Here is a 17,002-nt window from a genome sequence, read left to right on the forward strand (position 1 = left end):
AATCCAGGGAAAACCTTCAGTGCAAGTTTGCCTGAAGCCCAGGCCTCCTGAGCCGGATTGCTCTAGCCAGCCATCTCCCACAAGGTAAAGCGGGTGACTAACCTGCCCCGAGGCAAGAAAAGAACACAAGTCCAGGGGAGCAAGATTAGATCAGGATTTCTTTTTATTCCTTGTTGGTTTAAAATGGCTAATCAGAATAAAAAATAAAAGGGCTCTGCCAAGAGGGAGGCAGGTCCCCCCTTACAGAGGCCAGGACCCAGGCATCCCCTGCCACCCAGGAGAGTTGGGCTAAAGGTAATCCCCCAGGAAGCTGAAGAGGCTAGAACCAAGGCCTGCCTCTCTCTCTGTTCCCCGTTTTTGGCATGTGATGAGAATATTGCTTTTTGGATTCTTCTCTCCCGGCCTAGAATTTGAAAAATCAACTGTGAAAGCTGGGGGAGGCACTAAGGAGCTGCCTGCCCCCGTGGCCCCGGGGGGTGGGATCCCCCACTTAGGTGGGCTAAGCCAACTCCTTGCTGTGCCAGGGGCCAGGCAGCAGGGCCTTGCCCGCTGAGGAAAATCAAGTGCCAATGAGACTAGAAAACTAACTGCATCATCCCAACCTCTTTCCCTCCTCTGACCAAGGCCCCTGTGGAAAATAGTCTCCTTCTCTCCTCTCCTCCCCAAGCCCCTCAGTGACAATTGTGGGGGAGAAGGAAGGAGAAGCCCCAGGGGAGGGAAAGGCATGAGTCAGCCCCCATGCCTCTACCCTTTTCCTTTTGGTCTGAGAAGCAGGGAGAAGTGGGGGTGGGGGAAGCTCCCCTCTCTCTCCTGATGCTCACCCCCTCCTCCCCTTTCCCCATTCCAGGGTAGTTATATAATTTCTTTGATATTTATAATATATATATAATATATATATATGTACACACACACCTGGTAACGCAGAAGAGGAAAAAAATAGAATCCGTAATAATAATAAAAAAAATTATTTCTGGTTTAAAAACGATCCGGTTCCCTCCAGGGCAAGCAATTGCACACATGTCCACTGAGTCTAGCCCAGGGGTGGGGAGGGCTGGGGGAAGGAGTTACTGCCCTAGGCAGCAGGTGCCAACTCTCCCCCACATCCCTTGCCTCCTCAGCCTCTTGGGATCTGTGGTTTGAAAAGTGTCCATGCAGGTGAGGGGAGCCCCTGGGGGGGAGCAGGGTAGCCACTCAGGGCCCTTTGGTCTAGGCACAGAGACGCCAAGGGCTCACACCGAAATCTCATAGGTGGTGCCACCCACGCCTGACACCTTCTTGACTCCTCCGCGGGTGGGGCTGCTGAGGGGGGGCTGGCCCGGGCCAGGGGAGGCAGAACCCAAGGTCTTGGGCTGCCCATTGGATTTGCTGTAGGCAGTCTTCAGTTGCACCTCATCTCTGGGGAAGGAAGGACAGGTGGGTGTCAGGAAATGAGGAGGATGGAGTGATGGAACATGGAAGCAGAGTATAAAGGGAGGAAATTAGGATATGGTCAGACATCTTCTCTCCTAGTCATTCACCCCTCAAAATACAAGCATCGCCCCAATGATCCTCTTCTTACGTAAGGGGGAAAACAGCCTGACCATTATCCTTCTCTATCACGCACTCCCCCTTCCTTTGTCTAGGGGGAATTTCTCATAATCTCACTTCCTCTGGCACACAAGGCACATCCCTATACTTCCTGAGGAAAGATGGGCAGGCACTAAGACTAGCTAGACATGGCAAGGAGAAAATGAGAACAGCTCCTGGGTTCACTGAAGCTAAAACGTGCTCTAACAGGCAGGGACCCCTCAAGACAGGACGAAAAGGACAAAATCTACAAGGCAACTCTGATACTTACTTGGGGGCCAGTAATGGCTGCAAGGCAACTTCCTCTGTCTCAGGTACACCAGATGGGGCTTTTTGGCTGCTGTAGGACATGGATCGGCCCAAGAAAGGGGCAGTTGGGGCTGGCTCTGGGGACCCTAGTCCCCGGCCCCGAAGCCCTTCTGGCTTGCCAAAACGGGGGGCAGCTGGGCGGCCCAATGGGGTCTTGCCCAAGGGTGAACGCTTTGAATCGTCCGAAGATGAGCTGGTACGGGGGGCGTGGCCGGAGCCTGGTGTTGACTGGATGCCTGAGTCTCCCAGTCCAGGCTCCTCTTCCCGGCCAGGAATAGGAGGTGACTGGCGCAGCAGCTTCTCCCGCTCCTGAAGGGAAGCCACAATGTGGCGCGACAGATTGTCGTACCGCACAGGTGAGGGCTCTCGGGGTGGAGGGCCAGCTGGCACCAGGCGTGGGTGCCTCTCGGCTTCCCGCTGCTGGACCAGGCGGGCCGACAGGAAGGGAGAGGTATAGCCCAAGGGGGGGTCTGGCTCTGGCCCTGCCTGCACCGACTCAAAATCAGGGCTGTCAGAAGGGGTGAGCAGGCTGTCGTAAGACAGGCTCCCATTGCGTGTCTGGTTGGCTAGGCTCTTGTAGGAGGTGGAAGTCGTCCCCTCTGAACGGATTGACTGCAGCTGACCCATTTCGAAGCCCGTGCCTTGGGCTGACTTGAGGCTGGAGGATCGGGAACCACTTGACAGTGGGTCAAAGTGAAAGCTCTTGCCAAAAGTGGGAGAGCGAAAACTTTCTGGCTCCAAGCTGGGCTCTGAGCGGTAGCTGGGGTGGCGGCTGCTCTCGGCAATAGAGGCTGGCTCCTTGAGGCTGTCTCCTCGACTCAGCTGAGGAAGGAAGGCCGGGAGCACATCAAGACATGATCTCAAGAGTGCCCCCTGAGCTCAAGCGTCCCCCACCTGGGACACTGGCTGCCACCAAGCCAGCAGCTCATGAGCTGAGCTCCTGCCCTTCCCTCTTCTCCCACTTGGCCCCTCTGTGCCAAGATCCCTCCCCATCCCCACTGGGCCGGGCCTTGTACCTTAGCACTTGAAGAGTGAGGTATGGCAGCGGATGTGCTGCTGCTGCTGTAGCCAGGCCTGTACTTGTACATGGTGGGTGTGGGGGGGTTGTCCTTGCTCAAAAGACTGTCTGCAGGAGGAAATACAGAAGCACAGCAGTGACAGGTCACTCTGAGGCTGGAAGAGCCCTTCCAACAGGAGGAACTTAAGTGAGTTGCCTAGGGTCACCCAGCTAAGGCCTTGGACAAGACTCAAGCTCCCTATGATGCCACCTAGCTGCCTTAGCCCTCTTGTTGAAAGACCCAGGCCAATGGAAAATCGGAAGATCAGACTGAGCAGAAGAGAGGGGGTCCAACACATGTGCTGCTGGTCTCAAGTCAGGGTAACGATGCCAGCAGGGAACAGGATGCCCTTACCCTGTGTGATGGCATCATGACTTTTAAACAGGAACTGCTTCTCTGGCAGACAGCAGGGGGGCCCCATGTCTAGGGGGCCTCCAGACCTCCCCCCTCCAGTCTCTCCTGCTCACAGAAGCTCCCCCCGTCCTGCAGTCCCCATAGCTTAGGCGTGGCCAACCAACTCTTACCCTCAGTAGTGGCAAGGCTGAGGTGAGTCCGGAGGCCTGTGTAGCGACTCAGGTCTGGCTTAGGAGGTGGCGGGGGCTCAGCGTCAGCAGACTGGCTCTCTGTCACCTCCAGGCTTCCCTTGGACTAAGATTTACAAAAAGGAAGAGGTCATTCGTATAACAACACAATCTTTGTGAAAGTGAAGGTAGTCTGGAATGAGCAGAGCAGAGATCACAAACAAGTGGGACAGAGGTGTCCCACAAGTCCCTGGTTCAGTATTGATTCATTCATTCATTGTTCTCCTTTCCATTCCCACTGCCCTCGCCTGGGCTCTGACATGTGAGCTATCAGCTCCCTCCCTTCCTGGACATCAGCTCCAACTATGGCTCCCCACCTGCCAGTTACCCTTTCTGTGTGCAGAACATACACTTCACAGGTAAAAGGGGATGAATTCTTAACAAACAAAAGAGAGGCAGTCACGAAAGATAAAATGGTCCATTGTGATTACATGGTATTGAAAAGCTTCCACACAAACAAAACAAATACATCCAATATGAAAAGAGGAATAATAACAAGGAAAAACCTTTCATGTAAAATAAATCTGATAAAGTTTGATATCCAAGATATACAGACAACAGAAATCTAGGAAAAAAATCCATTCCTCAGTAGAAGTGGTCCAAAGATACGAATGGGGCAGCAAGGTGAAGCCCAGATAGAGAGAGCACTGGGCCTGGAGTAAGAAAAGATCCAGCCTCAGACACTTACTAACTGTGTGACCTTCTACCTCACCGTTTGCCTCAGTTTCCTCATGTCAGATAAGCTAAAGAGGGAAATGGCAAACCACTCCAGTATCTTTGTCAAGAAAACCACAAATGGAGTCACAAAGAATCAAACACGACTGAAAATGACTGAACAACAAAAAAGCTATGAACAGTTCTTAAAAGAATTGCCAACTATTAACATCCACATTAACAAAAAGAATGCTACAAATCACTTAAGAGAGAAATGTATATCAAAACACTCCAGAGTTTCCCCTCTTAGCCAGCAAATTGGTAAAGATGACAGAAGATACCAAGAGTGAAGGTCAGAGGACTTACAGAGAGGGCACACTAGTGCACTGCTGGGAGACACATGAATTGGAACAACCATTCTGAAACACAATTTGGAATTATGCAAATCAAGTGCCTAAAAGAGATGTTCATATCCTTTGACCCAGAGATTCTACTGGTAGGCATATACCCCAAGGAAGCCACGACCAAAAAGAAATGTTTTGACAGCAGCACTTTTTGTGGTAGCAAAGAACTGGAAACACACCAGAGGCCCATTGCACACTGGCCAGACAAACTGGTACAGGAGTCACAGAAGATCATTGGGCTTGAAGAAAACACAAGCTTAGTCTGAAAAAAGAGAGGATGAGCCTCTGGCTTCGTTTGCAGAAGTTGAAGGGGAAGGGGTTGAGGAGGTTCATAGGATTTTATTAATATATTAATTGGTTTTCCTGGATTTTTTGTCTTCCTCTTTTTTTAAAAAAATTGTTATGTGATTCTGTGGGAGAAATTAAAAGGAAAGATAGAGAAATCTAGATTTAAAAAAACTATGTATATGTGTATATGTACACACACACACACACACACACACACTTTTTTTTTTCCCCAAAAAAAGAAGGCAAGCTGCCTAAAAGCAGGGGCTGTCTCGATGGCCTGGGTGCTTATCCCTGATATTTGATGCAGTTCCTAGCACTGAAAAAGTACTGACTAGGGCTTTATCTGTCATCGCCACATCAAACACAAGCTGAACCCCCAAGGAGCACCACCGTGGCCTCCACCTGGTCTTCCCACTCCAAGGAATTCCTCACAAAACTGCCATCATCCTCAGTGGCCTGCTGACTCAAACTCAAGGCCACCCACCATTGGGCACCACTGCCAACCTTGCGGAATGCTATCCACATAGCACTTTAGTCTCCAGCCAAACTGGACTATGTCCTATCTCTAAAACATGCCCTCCATTTTTTTCCTTTGGCCTCCAGGACTTGACTTAATTATGCTTAAAATATGAGTATTAAATATTAAAATATTTCTAATCATTCTTTTAAAATCTTTTGTCCTTTTTTCAATGAACTTAAACATAAACATTCATGATTAAAAAGAAAAAAAGAGAACTGTCTATCTTCATTAGTGCGCCAGCTAGCTTCATGAGCTGAGAAGGGTGCCCCAAGTTTCAACAAAAGGGTTCCATGACACAGAAAAACATTTAACAACTCCTGGTCTAGCATTAGAGGTAACAAAAGGAAGTACAGGTAATTTTAAGACTGGCAGAATGTTACAAATGGCATAAAAGGGATGGATTGAGGACGTAACAATCTTTTTTCCTCATCACTGGAGGAAACCGATTCCCTCCTGACCTTCCTTCCCATCTGTAACCCCTCACCTTGGTTCTCTTGAGTTCCCCCTGGATACCATTATCCATAATTTTCACAGAAATCTGTCCATCTGTTATTTCTGGTCGAAGGAAAGGAGGCCGAATCACGATTGTCTGCTCTCGCTTTGGTCTCCCCAAGTACCTGGTAGTCAAAGAAAACAGATCCCTTCTGAGCAGTCACCATGTGCAAGGCATTCTGAGGGAAACTAACGTTATAGGACAGAGGCCTTCACTGGAAGACTGAAGAGGCCAGCACTGAACAACTCTCTTCATTCTCCGGCATGGTAAGGTTGGGCCACTGAAGGCTAAGCCCCAGCTCAGATCACTAAAGGTGAATCTGATCCCTCAACAAAAAAAAGATCCAACCATTTGTCTTTTAGGCACCTACTATGTGCCAGGTGTTTAATGGGTGCTGGGGCTACAAAGATCAAGATCAAACAGTCTGGCCCTCAAGAATATACACTCCATCAAGGAGACACCAGGCACATACAAAACCGATTGAAACTAAAGTAACAATACTGCTTTATTGTTACTATAAACTGAGGAAAGGTTTCCTGAAGGAGATGCCACTTGAGTTTTACAGAAATGGGGGATTCTAAGCAGAGGCAGGGTGAGAGGGCCTTGGGGGTCTAAAGACGGCCAGGGCAAGGCCCAGAATGAGTCAAGTGACAGCCTTCGAGAAGCCTAGGCTGACTGCACACAGAGTTTGGGAAGGAGTGACAAGTCAGACCCACCTTACAATAGGAAGTTAACTCTGGGACTTGTTCGGGTTTGAGAGAGGAGACCAACTGATGCAGAGACCAATTAGTAGGCTACTTCAGCGGCCAAATAACCAAGAGAGGCCGAAATCGCCTCCTCTGACAGCCGCCTAACTCTCAGAGAGGAAGAGCCAGTCTCAGCTATCGCTGCCCCACACTAGGACTCTGGAAAGCCGCGTTTAAGCCAGGGGAGAAGGTGGCTTTACCTAGGTGCCGAGGAGCTGCAGAGCACGCGGCTGACATTGTTGCAACAGCCATTGGTGAAAGGGTTCACGCCTCCCCGGAATTTACCCGTAACCTGCAGAGAGGAAACCACTGTGAGCTAAGTCAGAGGATGGGGCATTATACAGGTGCTTATATAAAGGTGCTTAGCAAGCAGGCCTGCCACTGAGCAGGCCGCCCCCAAAGAAGAAGGCACGGCCCCTCAGGGGTCACTTCCTCCACTTCTCCCATTACCAATATAACCCTTGACTGACAGCACCATAACAGTCTAAGAAGTTCCACCCCACTGCCCTTCAGCAGCCCCGCCATGTCCCTCCTACCTGTTCGTTAGTTGTGCGACCCCTGGCCACCAACACCACATGAAATCCCGTGAGGCCAGCTACGGGAATGAAGAACAAGCCAGCCACACACATCACTGCCATGCTGCAGCCTCAGAGTCAAGGAAGCACAGCAGGGACACGAGCTGCCCGAGCCCGCACCACACAGCAGGCCCCCTTCCGCCACTCCCAGCCCACCTCCGGACCAGTTCTCCCCAACCCTGGGCAGTCTGGAAGGATACGTGACAGCTGAGCAGACCCCTGAGAGCTCCTCCATGTGGTAGAGGATGTAGAGTAGGCCAAAGCCAAACACGCCCATGATGTGGGCAGTGAGGGACAGGAGGAAGAGGAAGAAGTAGCGGTAGTTCCGCCTCCCGATGCAGTTGTTCACCCAGGGGCAGTGGTGGTCAAATTCCTAGACACAGAGAGAAAGGGGAACAGCCCCAACTTTGTTCTGTTTGGTCTGCACCGCGCACAGCTGCCAGGACTTCAAGAAGGCGCCCAGAGGCCACAGCTCATTCTCAAGGAGCTGATGTGGCTACGGGACTGTGCTGAGGGGGGCAGTTTGCTCCCTTCTGCCAACAGGAAGTGAGGCTCAGATGAAATCAGGTAGGAGCCGTGGTGACTTACAGCCCAAGGGAAACAGGAGGAGTGAGCAGACAACAGTCAAGGGGAGAAGCAGCGTGTAACTGGGATCAGAGAACTACGCAGGCACAGGGGGCTCAGAATGATGGAATGGGAACATTAAGAGGTCATTCAAACAGCGGCAGAAGTCAGAAAAAATGTTTCCAAAAAAAAAATAAAGGGGGTGGAGTTCTCCCTAACCATTCTCCCTGCCTTCTGTGTCTGGGTAGCATGCTGACCTGTGGCCCTGCACTAGAGCAGAACAAACAATGCACGAGAGCTGTGAAACGCCTGGGTTCAAATCTCAACTCTGCTATTTCAGTGACAATGGGCAAGTCACAGTCTTTCTGAGCCTCGTTCACTCCTCTGTAAAGAGGACAACGCCCATAGAATCTACCTACAGGGTGGCTGCAAGGGTCAAATTAAATGATGTATATACAAGGATCTGTAAACCTTACAGAGTTAACAGAATTGTCATTTCCTACAATGGCCTCTGACACAGAGCTGGCGCCCTCAAGCTCTGGGGCGGATCCAGGAGAGCCCACACACCACACAGATGTGACAAGGCTCTTACCTCGACACAGTTGTCACAGACGCTGCAATGGGAGCACCGAGGGGGACGGTAGAAGCGGCAGGTGGCGCACCATTTCATTCGAACCTGGATCCCTTTAATCTCCACAGTTTTGTAAAGTGGGGCTCGGAAGTCATCCTCCTTATCCTCATCTTCTTCAGCTGTGGCAGGAGGAAGATGGGTGAACCCAACACACTGGTGCGTGGTGGGGGAGACAGGCCAAGTGTCTCTGGCTTCCCCAGCCGGCTCCTAGCTCAGAGCCCGCAGCCCTCCACAGCCAAGCTCAAGTTTCTTCCTGTCTCCAAACATGCTTCATTCTCTCTCCCAACTCTCTGCTCACACTGTTCTTTCTCTGTAGTATAACTTCACTGTCCCGTGAATGAGAAGTCTACTCAGCCTTCAAAGTCTAGCTCAAAAGCCACAGCCTTCAAGGCTTCCCCAAACTTCAGAGCAAGAGGTGACCTCTCCCTTTGCTGAATTCCTATGATACTCTACATACATGCTGCTGGTGATACACAAATAACCATAACACAAGGGAGAATAAAGTATGTGTCTCATCTGCCCTAGTAGCCTAAAAGTTCAATGAGGAAATGTGTCTTTAAAAAAATCAGTTTCTGCAACAATGCCTAGCAGAGTATCTCAATCATATACGTAATTGACTCTCAACAAAGAATAAATAAATTAATGAACAATCCCCTGGGGTTCCATATATTACTGCCTCAGCCCTAGGACTCAATTTCTTCTACCAGTTACTGAGAAAATCAGAGGGAGAAAGGGGTGGGGAAGGGTGTGGCAGGGAAGTGGCCTTGGCCAACATAAAGGATCACTGGATTTACAGCTAATCAGGTCACACAGAACCCCGTTCTCACCAATCCTGAGCTAAGTCCTATACCAAATCGTGAATACAGTTCCTTGGGGATCGGCTTCCCATCCCTATTTATAGCCCATAAATAAATCCCATACTTCCCAAGTCCTTAAAACCTAGGGTTAACTGTGTTTGCTCTTCTTTCTCAACAGAGCTGCCCAAAGGGAAGAGGGAGGTCTTACCTCGAGGAAAAATGCCTGGGTCCATGAAGGTGGCCATGCTGAAGTTGGCCAGCACAAAAAGGAAGATGACAGCATTATAGATGGGCACTGCAGGTGACACATACAGGCTCAACCCTGGGCACCTGTGCAGAGAAAATAAGAGGAAAAAGGGGTAGTGAGAGGAGCCACCTTGAGTGACAGATCTCCCTTACCACCTGGTCCAGAGAGCACAACAAGGCCTCTCAGAGACCCAGCTGATGTCCAAAACCTTCCCCAGGGAGAAAGCCAACCCCTTGTCTACCAGGCTACAGGGTGCAGTGAATGAGAACCCCTAAGGGTTCTCCTTCCCATTACTCCAGGAGGGGAACCTACAGACAACGAGCTGCCTTTGGCTCAGTTCCTAAAACCACACACAAGTCTGGTAGGAGGCTTCCCTTTATTTTATCAAATCCCCGTTCCTATTTCTCAACCTCTGCATAAATGGGTCTAATTTCCCATAGGGCATATGTTAAAAAGGACTAAGAGAATCCCCCTGCCCCCCTTTGCCACTCAGGCTTATTTCTTCCCACTAAGGAAAGTGACCTCAGAAATACCAGAGGCCAATTCCTTTTGGGAACCGACCAGAATTTTCTGGAAGCCATCCTTCCCCGATCCAAGCAGAAGTGAGGACTAGCAACAGACTGTGTCACCAACACCAACCACATCCCTTTCCAGAGCTGCCTAAAGACTCAGGTCCCACTGACTTGCACACTGGCTCAAAGCAAATGACACCAGCTGCTTCTCCTCCTCCCTTGCCCTGACTCCCAGGTGACTCTGAGCCCTTAGAGCTAGGATTCCCACTCAACTCTCAGGCGCCTGGAGTCTCTTTAAGGAATGGACTGAACTGAACTTTATTCAAGAGAAGGTTGACAAAACAGCAAGAGATGCCCCTCCCCGTCCCCCTCTCCTAACTCTTTAGGCCTAAAAATGAATCAAAGCAAATGGGGCTCAGACTAAAGAACCCCTAATTGAATAATGACAGGGATACAGAAACTAAAAAAGCCTACCCAGCCAACTCACAACAGAATCAAAGTATCTGCCAGAAGGGAATGGTCTAGCTTAAGACTGAGATGGGAAACATGGTTCCTTCCTTGAAGAAGTCCTACAGAAATCTCCTCTAGAGACTTCACACAGCTGAGAGTTTGGGAAGTCTGCCCCATTCTATGCCAAAAGAATCACCAGGTAAGGGGCTGGCAGGAGCCTAGACTGAAAGCTACAGGGTATTCCAAGGTAGCTGGTGGTACAGTGACTGGAGTCAGGAACATCAAGTTCAGTCTCAGATACTCAGATGTGTGGCCACGGACAAGTCACTTAACCTCTCTTTGGCTTAGTTTCTTCAACTGTAAAATGGGGATATCATAGCACCCACCTTACAGGCATGCTGTGAGGATCAAATGAGATATTTGTAAAAGCAATTAGCACAGTGTCTGGTACACAGCGCAAAAATAAATGTCTATATATGCTTCTTCCCTTCCCTTCCCCCCTTCCATTCTATCTCATTTTGCAGATAAGCTTAAGTGACTTGCCCAGGTCACAAAGGCATAAGCATCAGAAATGGGATCTGAACCCAGCTCTGACTTGTCCACTGTCCTGTACTATCTATCCTGAGAGAAGGGCCTCTCTCCTGCTCTGCTCAACAGTCCTTTCTTCAGGAAGACATAATACACTAATCTACTTTGTGGCTAGGAGCTTAATCCCCAAACTAGCGCAGCATGTGTCCCTGTCCCCCTTTCCTAGCCTAGTCTGAAGTAAAGAACGAAGGAGCCAGAAGAACAAGGTGCCAGATGGTCCCAGTGGCTTAATCCATTGCAGCCAGGGATTCTATCAACCAACATAAGGGAAGGCTTGTCAGAGGGCAGGAGAGCCCCCAAAGAAAAGTAATCCAATGCCCAAAAAAAGCATGCGAGGAGGACCCAAGGGAATGAAGCTTCGTGCTCCTGGAAATACTAGAGAATCTACTTTGACCATCCTTCGAAGAGCCCCCAGGGTCCCTATCATAAGTCTGCTGTCTCTGGCAATGTCAGAGATCAGTGACCTATCTCTCCTCTAGGCAAGAAAATGAGGAAGGGAAGAGGATACCACCACTCTCCTATGGGCCCAAGGGGGCTCAAGTCAAGTTCTGTGCTCCTGCTAGGAGTGCACCTAAAACTAGAATAAGGACAGAGATGCCCTGCTCTGAGGGTCTGGAGTTTACATAAGAAACAAGGAGGGATGGGGAGGGATGGGAAACCAAGCAGGAGGAGGATCCCCTACCCAGGTCCACCCTAAGGACCAGCCTTCTTCCTTCTTTGGAGAGAGGGATGAAGAACACCAGTAATCCAGGCTGTAGCCTCTCCCTAGCAGGGTCCTGTCTCTTCTGTTTCTGGGGGGAAAGAGGGTGACTCACTTGACTCTCATGCTGCCTATCCCTATGGCCTCTTCCTAAGAAAGTAAACTGAAAGGGGAAAGAGTAAAATTAATCAATTCCCATAGATTCCATGAGACATAACCATGTTTTTTTAAAAAAAAAAAAAAAGCCATTTCTCAGGAAAGAACAGAGACCATTATGATTTTCTTAAGGTTTTCCTCATCCCTCAGGAGGCTTGCAAGTTCCTGGGACGGTATTAAATAGGAGGATAAGAGTTAAGAGCCCCTATGGGCAGGTGCCAATCTCCCTGCTCCCTTTAAACACTGGGTTTCCTTATTTCCTGACCAAACTAACTCGTCTAGTTCTCCTCAAATTTTTGAAGGCACCCTTCTCCAGATGGTGAACTTTATTCCCCTCAGAATATCTTTGAATTTAAACCTGCTCCAGCGAAGGTATATGGGGCTAAATCCTAACAGTGCCAAGAGAGGCCATTCTCCTCCAGTGACTGGCTCCAGGGAGCCAATGCCAATAACCCCTCTTTAACAAAACCAGGATTCCTGCTCCCAGATTGCAGAGACCCTCTGCTCTCAGCCACGGAGCCCCAGCTGTCAAAATAGAAAATGCCTCTCCTACAAAGGAGAGGCATGCATGAGCAAAATCTCCTCCTGCCTCCCTGAACCTTCTTCTTGGCCTGGGGAGGAGCTGTGTTGCTATGGTGCCCAGCAGGGTTCCTGGGTGACCACCCCAAGCAGCCTGTCTGAATTTGCTCCCTTTGACAGAGGGTGGTGAGGCATAGGCTGAGGAAGGAGTTGTTAGGGCTCGTTTTCAGCCCATGGCAATAATCACAAAGCTCCAGAGGTTTGGGGAGCGGCCTAAGCCCAGAAGGGTGGCTGACTCACTGACAGGACTCCTCGACCTACACCACCCCAGGAAAAACAGGTTCCTCTGCCCACTCTGTCAAGCAAGGCCAGAAGGAATGAGTGGAGGATGGGTTCTGATGCCCACTTTCTGTGGAGTCCTCCCCCAAAATGCCACAGTGAGAGGCAAAACAAAGGAGACAGAAACTGAAATGGGACTCAGGAGGATCTGGGGGAGTGGACCTATCCTGCCTGGCTATGTGGCCATGGTGAGTTAAGTCACTGAATCTCTCCCCTGCTTCTGTGTTTCTTCAGCTGTATAATCAAGTGTAAGAATGAAGAAGGGAATGTTTACAGAGATCTTGGAATTCTTCTTAAAAAGCACCTGGCCCAACACTGAACACTCATTGGCTAAAAGGAACAAGGAAACATTGTTATCTGCCATCATCATTATTAATTATCATTCCAGTCCCTCTATCTCCAATTCTACTTTTCCTGTCTGAAGTTCAAAGGAAGAAAGGCTATGGCAATCAGGAAACAAGCAAGCACCTAGAGAACAAGGGCTGGTCTCTTCAGGACATTCCACCAATGCCTGGCATAATAGAAGCATCTGATTCATGTATTCACTAAAAGTGGGATAAGCCGTGATGAAAGCAGCACTTCCTGCACCCTTGGGGGCTTTAGGGCTATGAGGAGATCTTCCTCACCTTCTGCCCCCTGCTCTCCAGCCCCTGCACCCCTCTCCTTTCCCCTTTCCAAACTCCAGAAGAAAGCACTTTCTTATCTTTGAGAAACTTAATTGATTTGTGCCCCTTCCTTGCTACCCAGGCCTCACAGTACTGTCTTCCAGCCAAGAGCATAGAACCCAGGTATTCTTGGTAAAGAATAGGTGCAAAGAGGGAGGGAAACCAACTATTACTTAATCAGCTCAATAAAGAGGAACTATAACCACTGCAGGGAGGAGAAAGATACCAAGGGACCAGCAAAACACAAAGCCATCTGCCTCTAGGTCTCCCGGGCCCTGGGGTTGGGAGGGGACCAGAGGAAGAACCTACACAGAAGCAGTGTGACCAAGGACTGGCTGACAGGCTCTTCCAGGCAACAAGGACCCGTGGCCATCCCTTAGAGCAACAATAAACACAAACACAGATAATTTTTCCCCATTCAATTTTACAAACAGAGAAACTGGCAAGCAAAGCAATTTAGAAACAGGCTTTGGGGGACATTGGAGACCAGCTAGCCCAGCCCCTTCATTTGAAGGACGGCTGAGATCTAGACAGGCCAAGTGGCTCGGCCAGAGTCGCTCGGCCAGAGTCACACGGCCAGCTGGAGCAGAGGGGAGACAGGAGCCTGCTGAGAGCCCCGCCTTCGGACCCTGGGCCAGCACCTTCTCTACTGCTGCACTGCCTCTTAGCTCAGTAAGGTGAGAACTAACTAATATTAGGAATCAGGCCCTTGTAAGGAAAGAAGAAAGTCTAGTCTTCTACCAGGCAGGCTCCCTTTGGGAAGGTATAAAAAGTAAACAAACAAGCCCAAATTCTTCATACAATCACTTAACTTTGGGATGTAAGAAAGCAAGGTATGGGAAACAGGCCGGAAAGCCTGAGGAGAGGCAAGGTCAGCAGCTGTGCCCAAGCCCCCAGTGGCACAGAGGGACTTCTAAATAACGCCCAGCCAACACCCCGTCTTTTATCCATAGGACATTCATAGCCTCTCCTGGCTTGATGAAACAAATGAGAGGGAAAATTATTTCTAATAAGTTGAAACCCACATGCTTCTGCTAATTAAATCTGCCAGTTAAAAAGGGCCTCTTCCTCCCACTCCCAGCCCCCTAGGTCCCACAAGTGGGCCTTATACAGTAGCAATATAGGGAAGAGACTTAAGATTGGGGAGTGACAAGGGGGGGGGGGGGGGGCGCTGAATTAAAAGCAAGGATGACTAAGGCCAAGATAGAATTAAGAAAAGGGTTTGTTTAGCTTCAGCTTTGGCCTCCTTCTTGCTTTCCAAACCTGAAATGTTCTCTTTGGTCTCGAACAGGACTTGAGGGGAGTTTTGGGGATAGGAAGAAAAACTTGTAGTTCTACAACACTGATGGCTCAGTCCATTATCTAGCATCTGTGGGAAAATGCTCTCATCAGATGAGCAAGAGATGAGAGCTCTGATGAACGAGGAGACAGCTCGCTGGGGAAGAGAAAGAGGATGGCTGCCTCTGAGATTTGGAGAAAGGGGACCCCAGCCAGGGTTAGAAAACCAGGCCGGCGGACGGAGCCTTTCATTGCAAGTTAAGGCAATCTCACCTGCTCAAAGCTTCTCTCATAGACTGAAAAAGCCTCCAGAGTTAACCCATATTCTTTTCCCAAGTTCATCCTTTCTCTGCATGGGGATAAGGGGACCACGGACCACAAAGAGGACCCGTATCACTGGCACTCAGGGAAGGAAAGTTTTAACCGAATGTGGGGAAGAGGTTAAACAGCTTCAGCCATCAGTTGAGGAAACGCCTATTTCAGAACATTTCTGCTCTGGGTAAACTGGTGTAACCAGGCAAACACTTCACTGGTCCCTGATGAGCAAGTCAGGAAATGGGAGAGACAGCACCTCCTGCTCAGTCTAGCTCAGCCACAGTCAGATTCAAGAGAATCCCCATTAACCCACCCTCAACTGCCCAGATTCTGTTTTTTGCTTTTCTTTTGGACGGGGCAGGCAGGGCAATTGGGGTTAAGTGACTTGCCCAAGGTCACTCGGCTAATAAGTATTAAGTGTCTGAGGCCGGATTTGAACTCAGGTTCTCCTGACTCCAGGGCCGGTGCTCTACTCACTGTGCCACCTGGCTGCCCCAACAATTCGTGTTTTATAGCATTTTAAGATTTACACAAAAAGAAAAAAGAAAGAGGGGAAGGTAGTATGGCACAGTGAAGAAAGTGATGAAGCAGGAGTAAGTAAGTCCCCAGATCTGAACTCTCCCTGAGCCATTTTTCCTAGCTTGGCAAGACAAGTCTCTGAACTGCTCTGAGCCTCAGGCAATTCAGCCTTATCTTAGCTGGGTTTCATCTGCTAGGGTGGAGTACATTCTCACACCCACAAAATCCAGATCCTTGACACTGACTAAGGCTTATAACCGACTTCCTCATGAACACCCCTGCGAGGAAGGGAGGACCTTGCTCAGGGGGGGGAAAGGGGGTGGGGACCTCACCTCCTAATCACTGATCCTTAGATGGGAGTCAGGAGCTGAACTCAGATTACCTGGTGGCTAGCTCTAGCCACCAGACCAGGAGGCTTCCCTCCCTCTCCTAATTCAGAGGCAGTTTCTTTACTGGCATCTCTCTCCCCACCAAACAGTGACTCCAAAATAAAGTCAAACCAAGATTCCCCCTTTGTCTTCAAAATATCCCCTCCAGCTGTTACTCTGTATCTCTTTATCTTCTGTGGTTCACTCCTTATTTCTCTTCCCAGACGCATCTTATTGTAGAAAATAAAGTTCTGCATGGTTCATTCATTTGGTTCAGTCACAAATAAACAGTCAGGGCAAAGAGAAGCTCTCAGAAACTCTGCTACCCTGACAAAGTGCTATTCTGAACCACTGGAAAGATCCAAATGACTTCAACAACTTTAGCCTCTGATGCCTGGCTAAGCTATCCTTCCTGAGGGAACCAGCCAAGTTTTCAGCAGGTGCTGGGTGGTGAGCAGGTAACGTGCAGGAGACAAGGAAGGGAATTGATCGCTGAAGACCCAGTGCCTGCTGTTTCCTGCATCCCCAGCTCTGACTTCCAGAAGCAAGGGAAACATTCCAATGTCCAGCTTCCCAAAGGAACTAAGGAGGAAAATGATTTCTACTCACTCCAGCATGAATTCAGAAGGCTTTTTATCTAACCACTTGTGATAGTAATGGCAATTAAAGATTCCCCTGTATTGGCTTGGTTTTCAAACTGATTGTGTTAAAACCCAGAGCTTGTTAATCCCACCTGTGGGATGGACTTGTTGATGTGAAAAGAAAGTCCTGAACTGGGAGGAGCTGGTGATGTAGATTTGGAGAGACAAGAGAGAGGCGGAAGAACTTTTTGGAAGCAGCATCTCGTGGAGGCTGAGAGAGAGACTGAGAGAATTGCTGTTTTGCCACTTTGAATTGCCCTGGACTTTTGAGACCTGCCCCCGGAGCTGCCAAGGACTGAGGAGACATGGCTGTTTTGCTGGTACTTTGTCTGTCTGTTTTGATGTTGTTTTGCCAGAGTTGTCCACTGGTGAAAGACAGTCCTGTTGTTGAAGAAGTCCTGAAACCTGGCTTTTGGTTAAGAAGCCCTGAGACTGTCCTGCAGACAGAGAGTGAATACTGTCCACTGGTGAAGGACAGTGCTGTTGTTGCAGGGGTCTGGAGACTGTCCTGCAGACAGA

General features: G+C 49.4%; 1 protein-coding gene across 6 annotated transcripts in view; it reads right to left on the minus strand.

Annotated features, from left to right (window-relative positions):
- Positions 1-145: 145 nt before the first annotated feature.
- ZDHHC5 (zinc finger DHHC-type palmitoyltransferase 5) overlaps positions 146-17,002 on the minus strand; it is a 23,022-nt gene continuing 6,165 nt past the window's right edge. For 5 of the 6 annotated variants that reach the window (XM_069107665.1, XM_069107669.1, XM_069107667.1 and 2 more), the window contains 10 exons: positions 9,395-9,516; positions 8,351-8,508; positions 7,395-7,567; positions 7,156-7,258; positions 6,820-6,911; positions 5,865-5,997; positions 3,458-3,581; positions 2,892-3,001; positions 1,838-2,697; positions 146-1,395 (listed from right to left, as the gene is read on the minus strand). In XM_069107665.1, the coding sequence (XP_068963766.1) occupies positions 1,230-1,395; positions 1,838-2,697; positions 2,892-3,001; positions 3,458-3,581; positions 5,865-5,997; positions 6,820-6,911; positions 7,156-7,258; positions 7,395-7,567; positions 8,351-8,508; positions 9,395-9,516 (2,041 nt within the window). In that variant the 3' untranslated portion in view covers positions 146-1,229. Of the gene's footprint in view, positions 1,396-1,837; positions 2,698-2,891; positions 3,002-3,457; positions 3,582-5,864; positions 5,998-6,819; positions 6,912-7,155; positions 7,259-7,394; positions 7,568-8,350; positions 8,509-9,394; positions 9,517-14,913; positions 16,791-17,002 lie in introns of those variants that run through there. The other variant, XM_069107671.1, reaches the window with a different exon arrangement.

The sequence above is a fragment of the Petaurus breviceps genome, unplaced genomic scaffold (assembly GCF_028583685.1).
Source record: "Petaurus breviceps papuanus isolate PSGF00001 unplaced genomic scaffold, PetGlider_PUasm1.0 90195, whole genome shotgun sequence".
Taxonomy (NCBI): domain Eukaryota; kingdom Metazoa; phylum Chordata; class Mammalia; order Diprotodontia; family Petauridae; genus Petaurus; species Petaurus breviceps.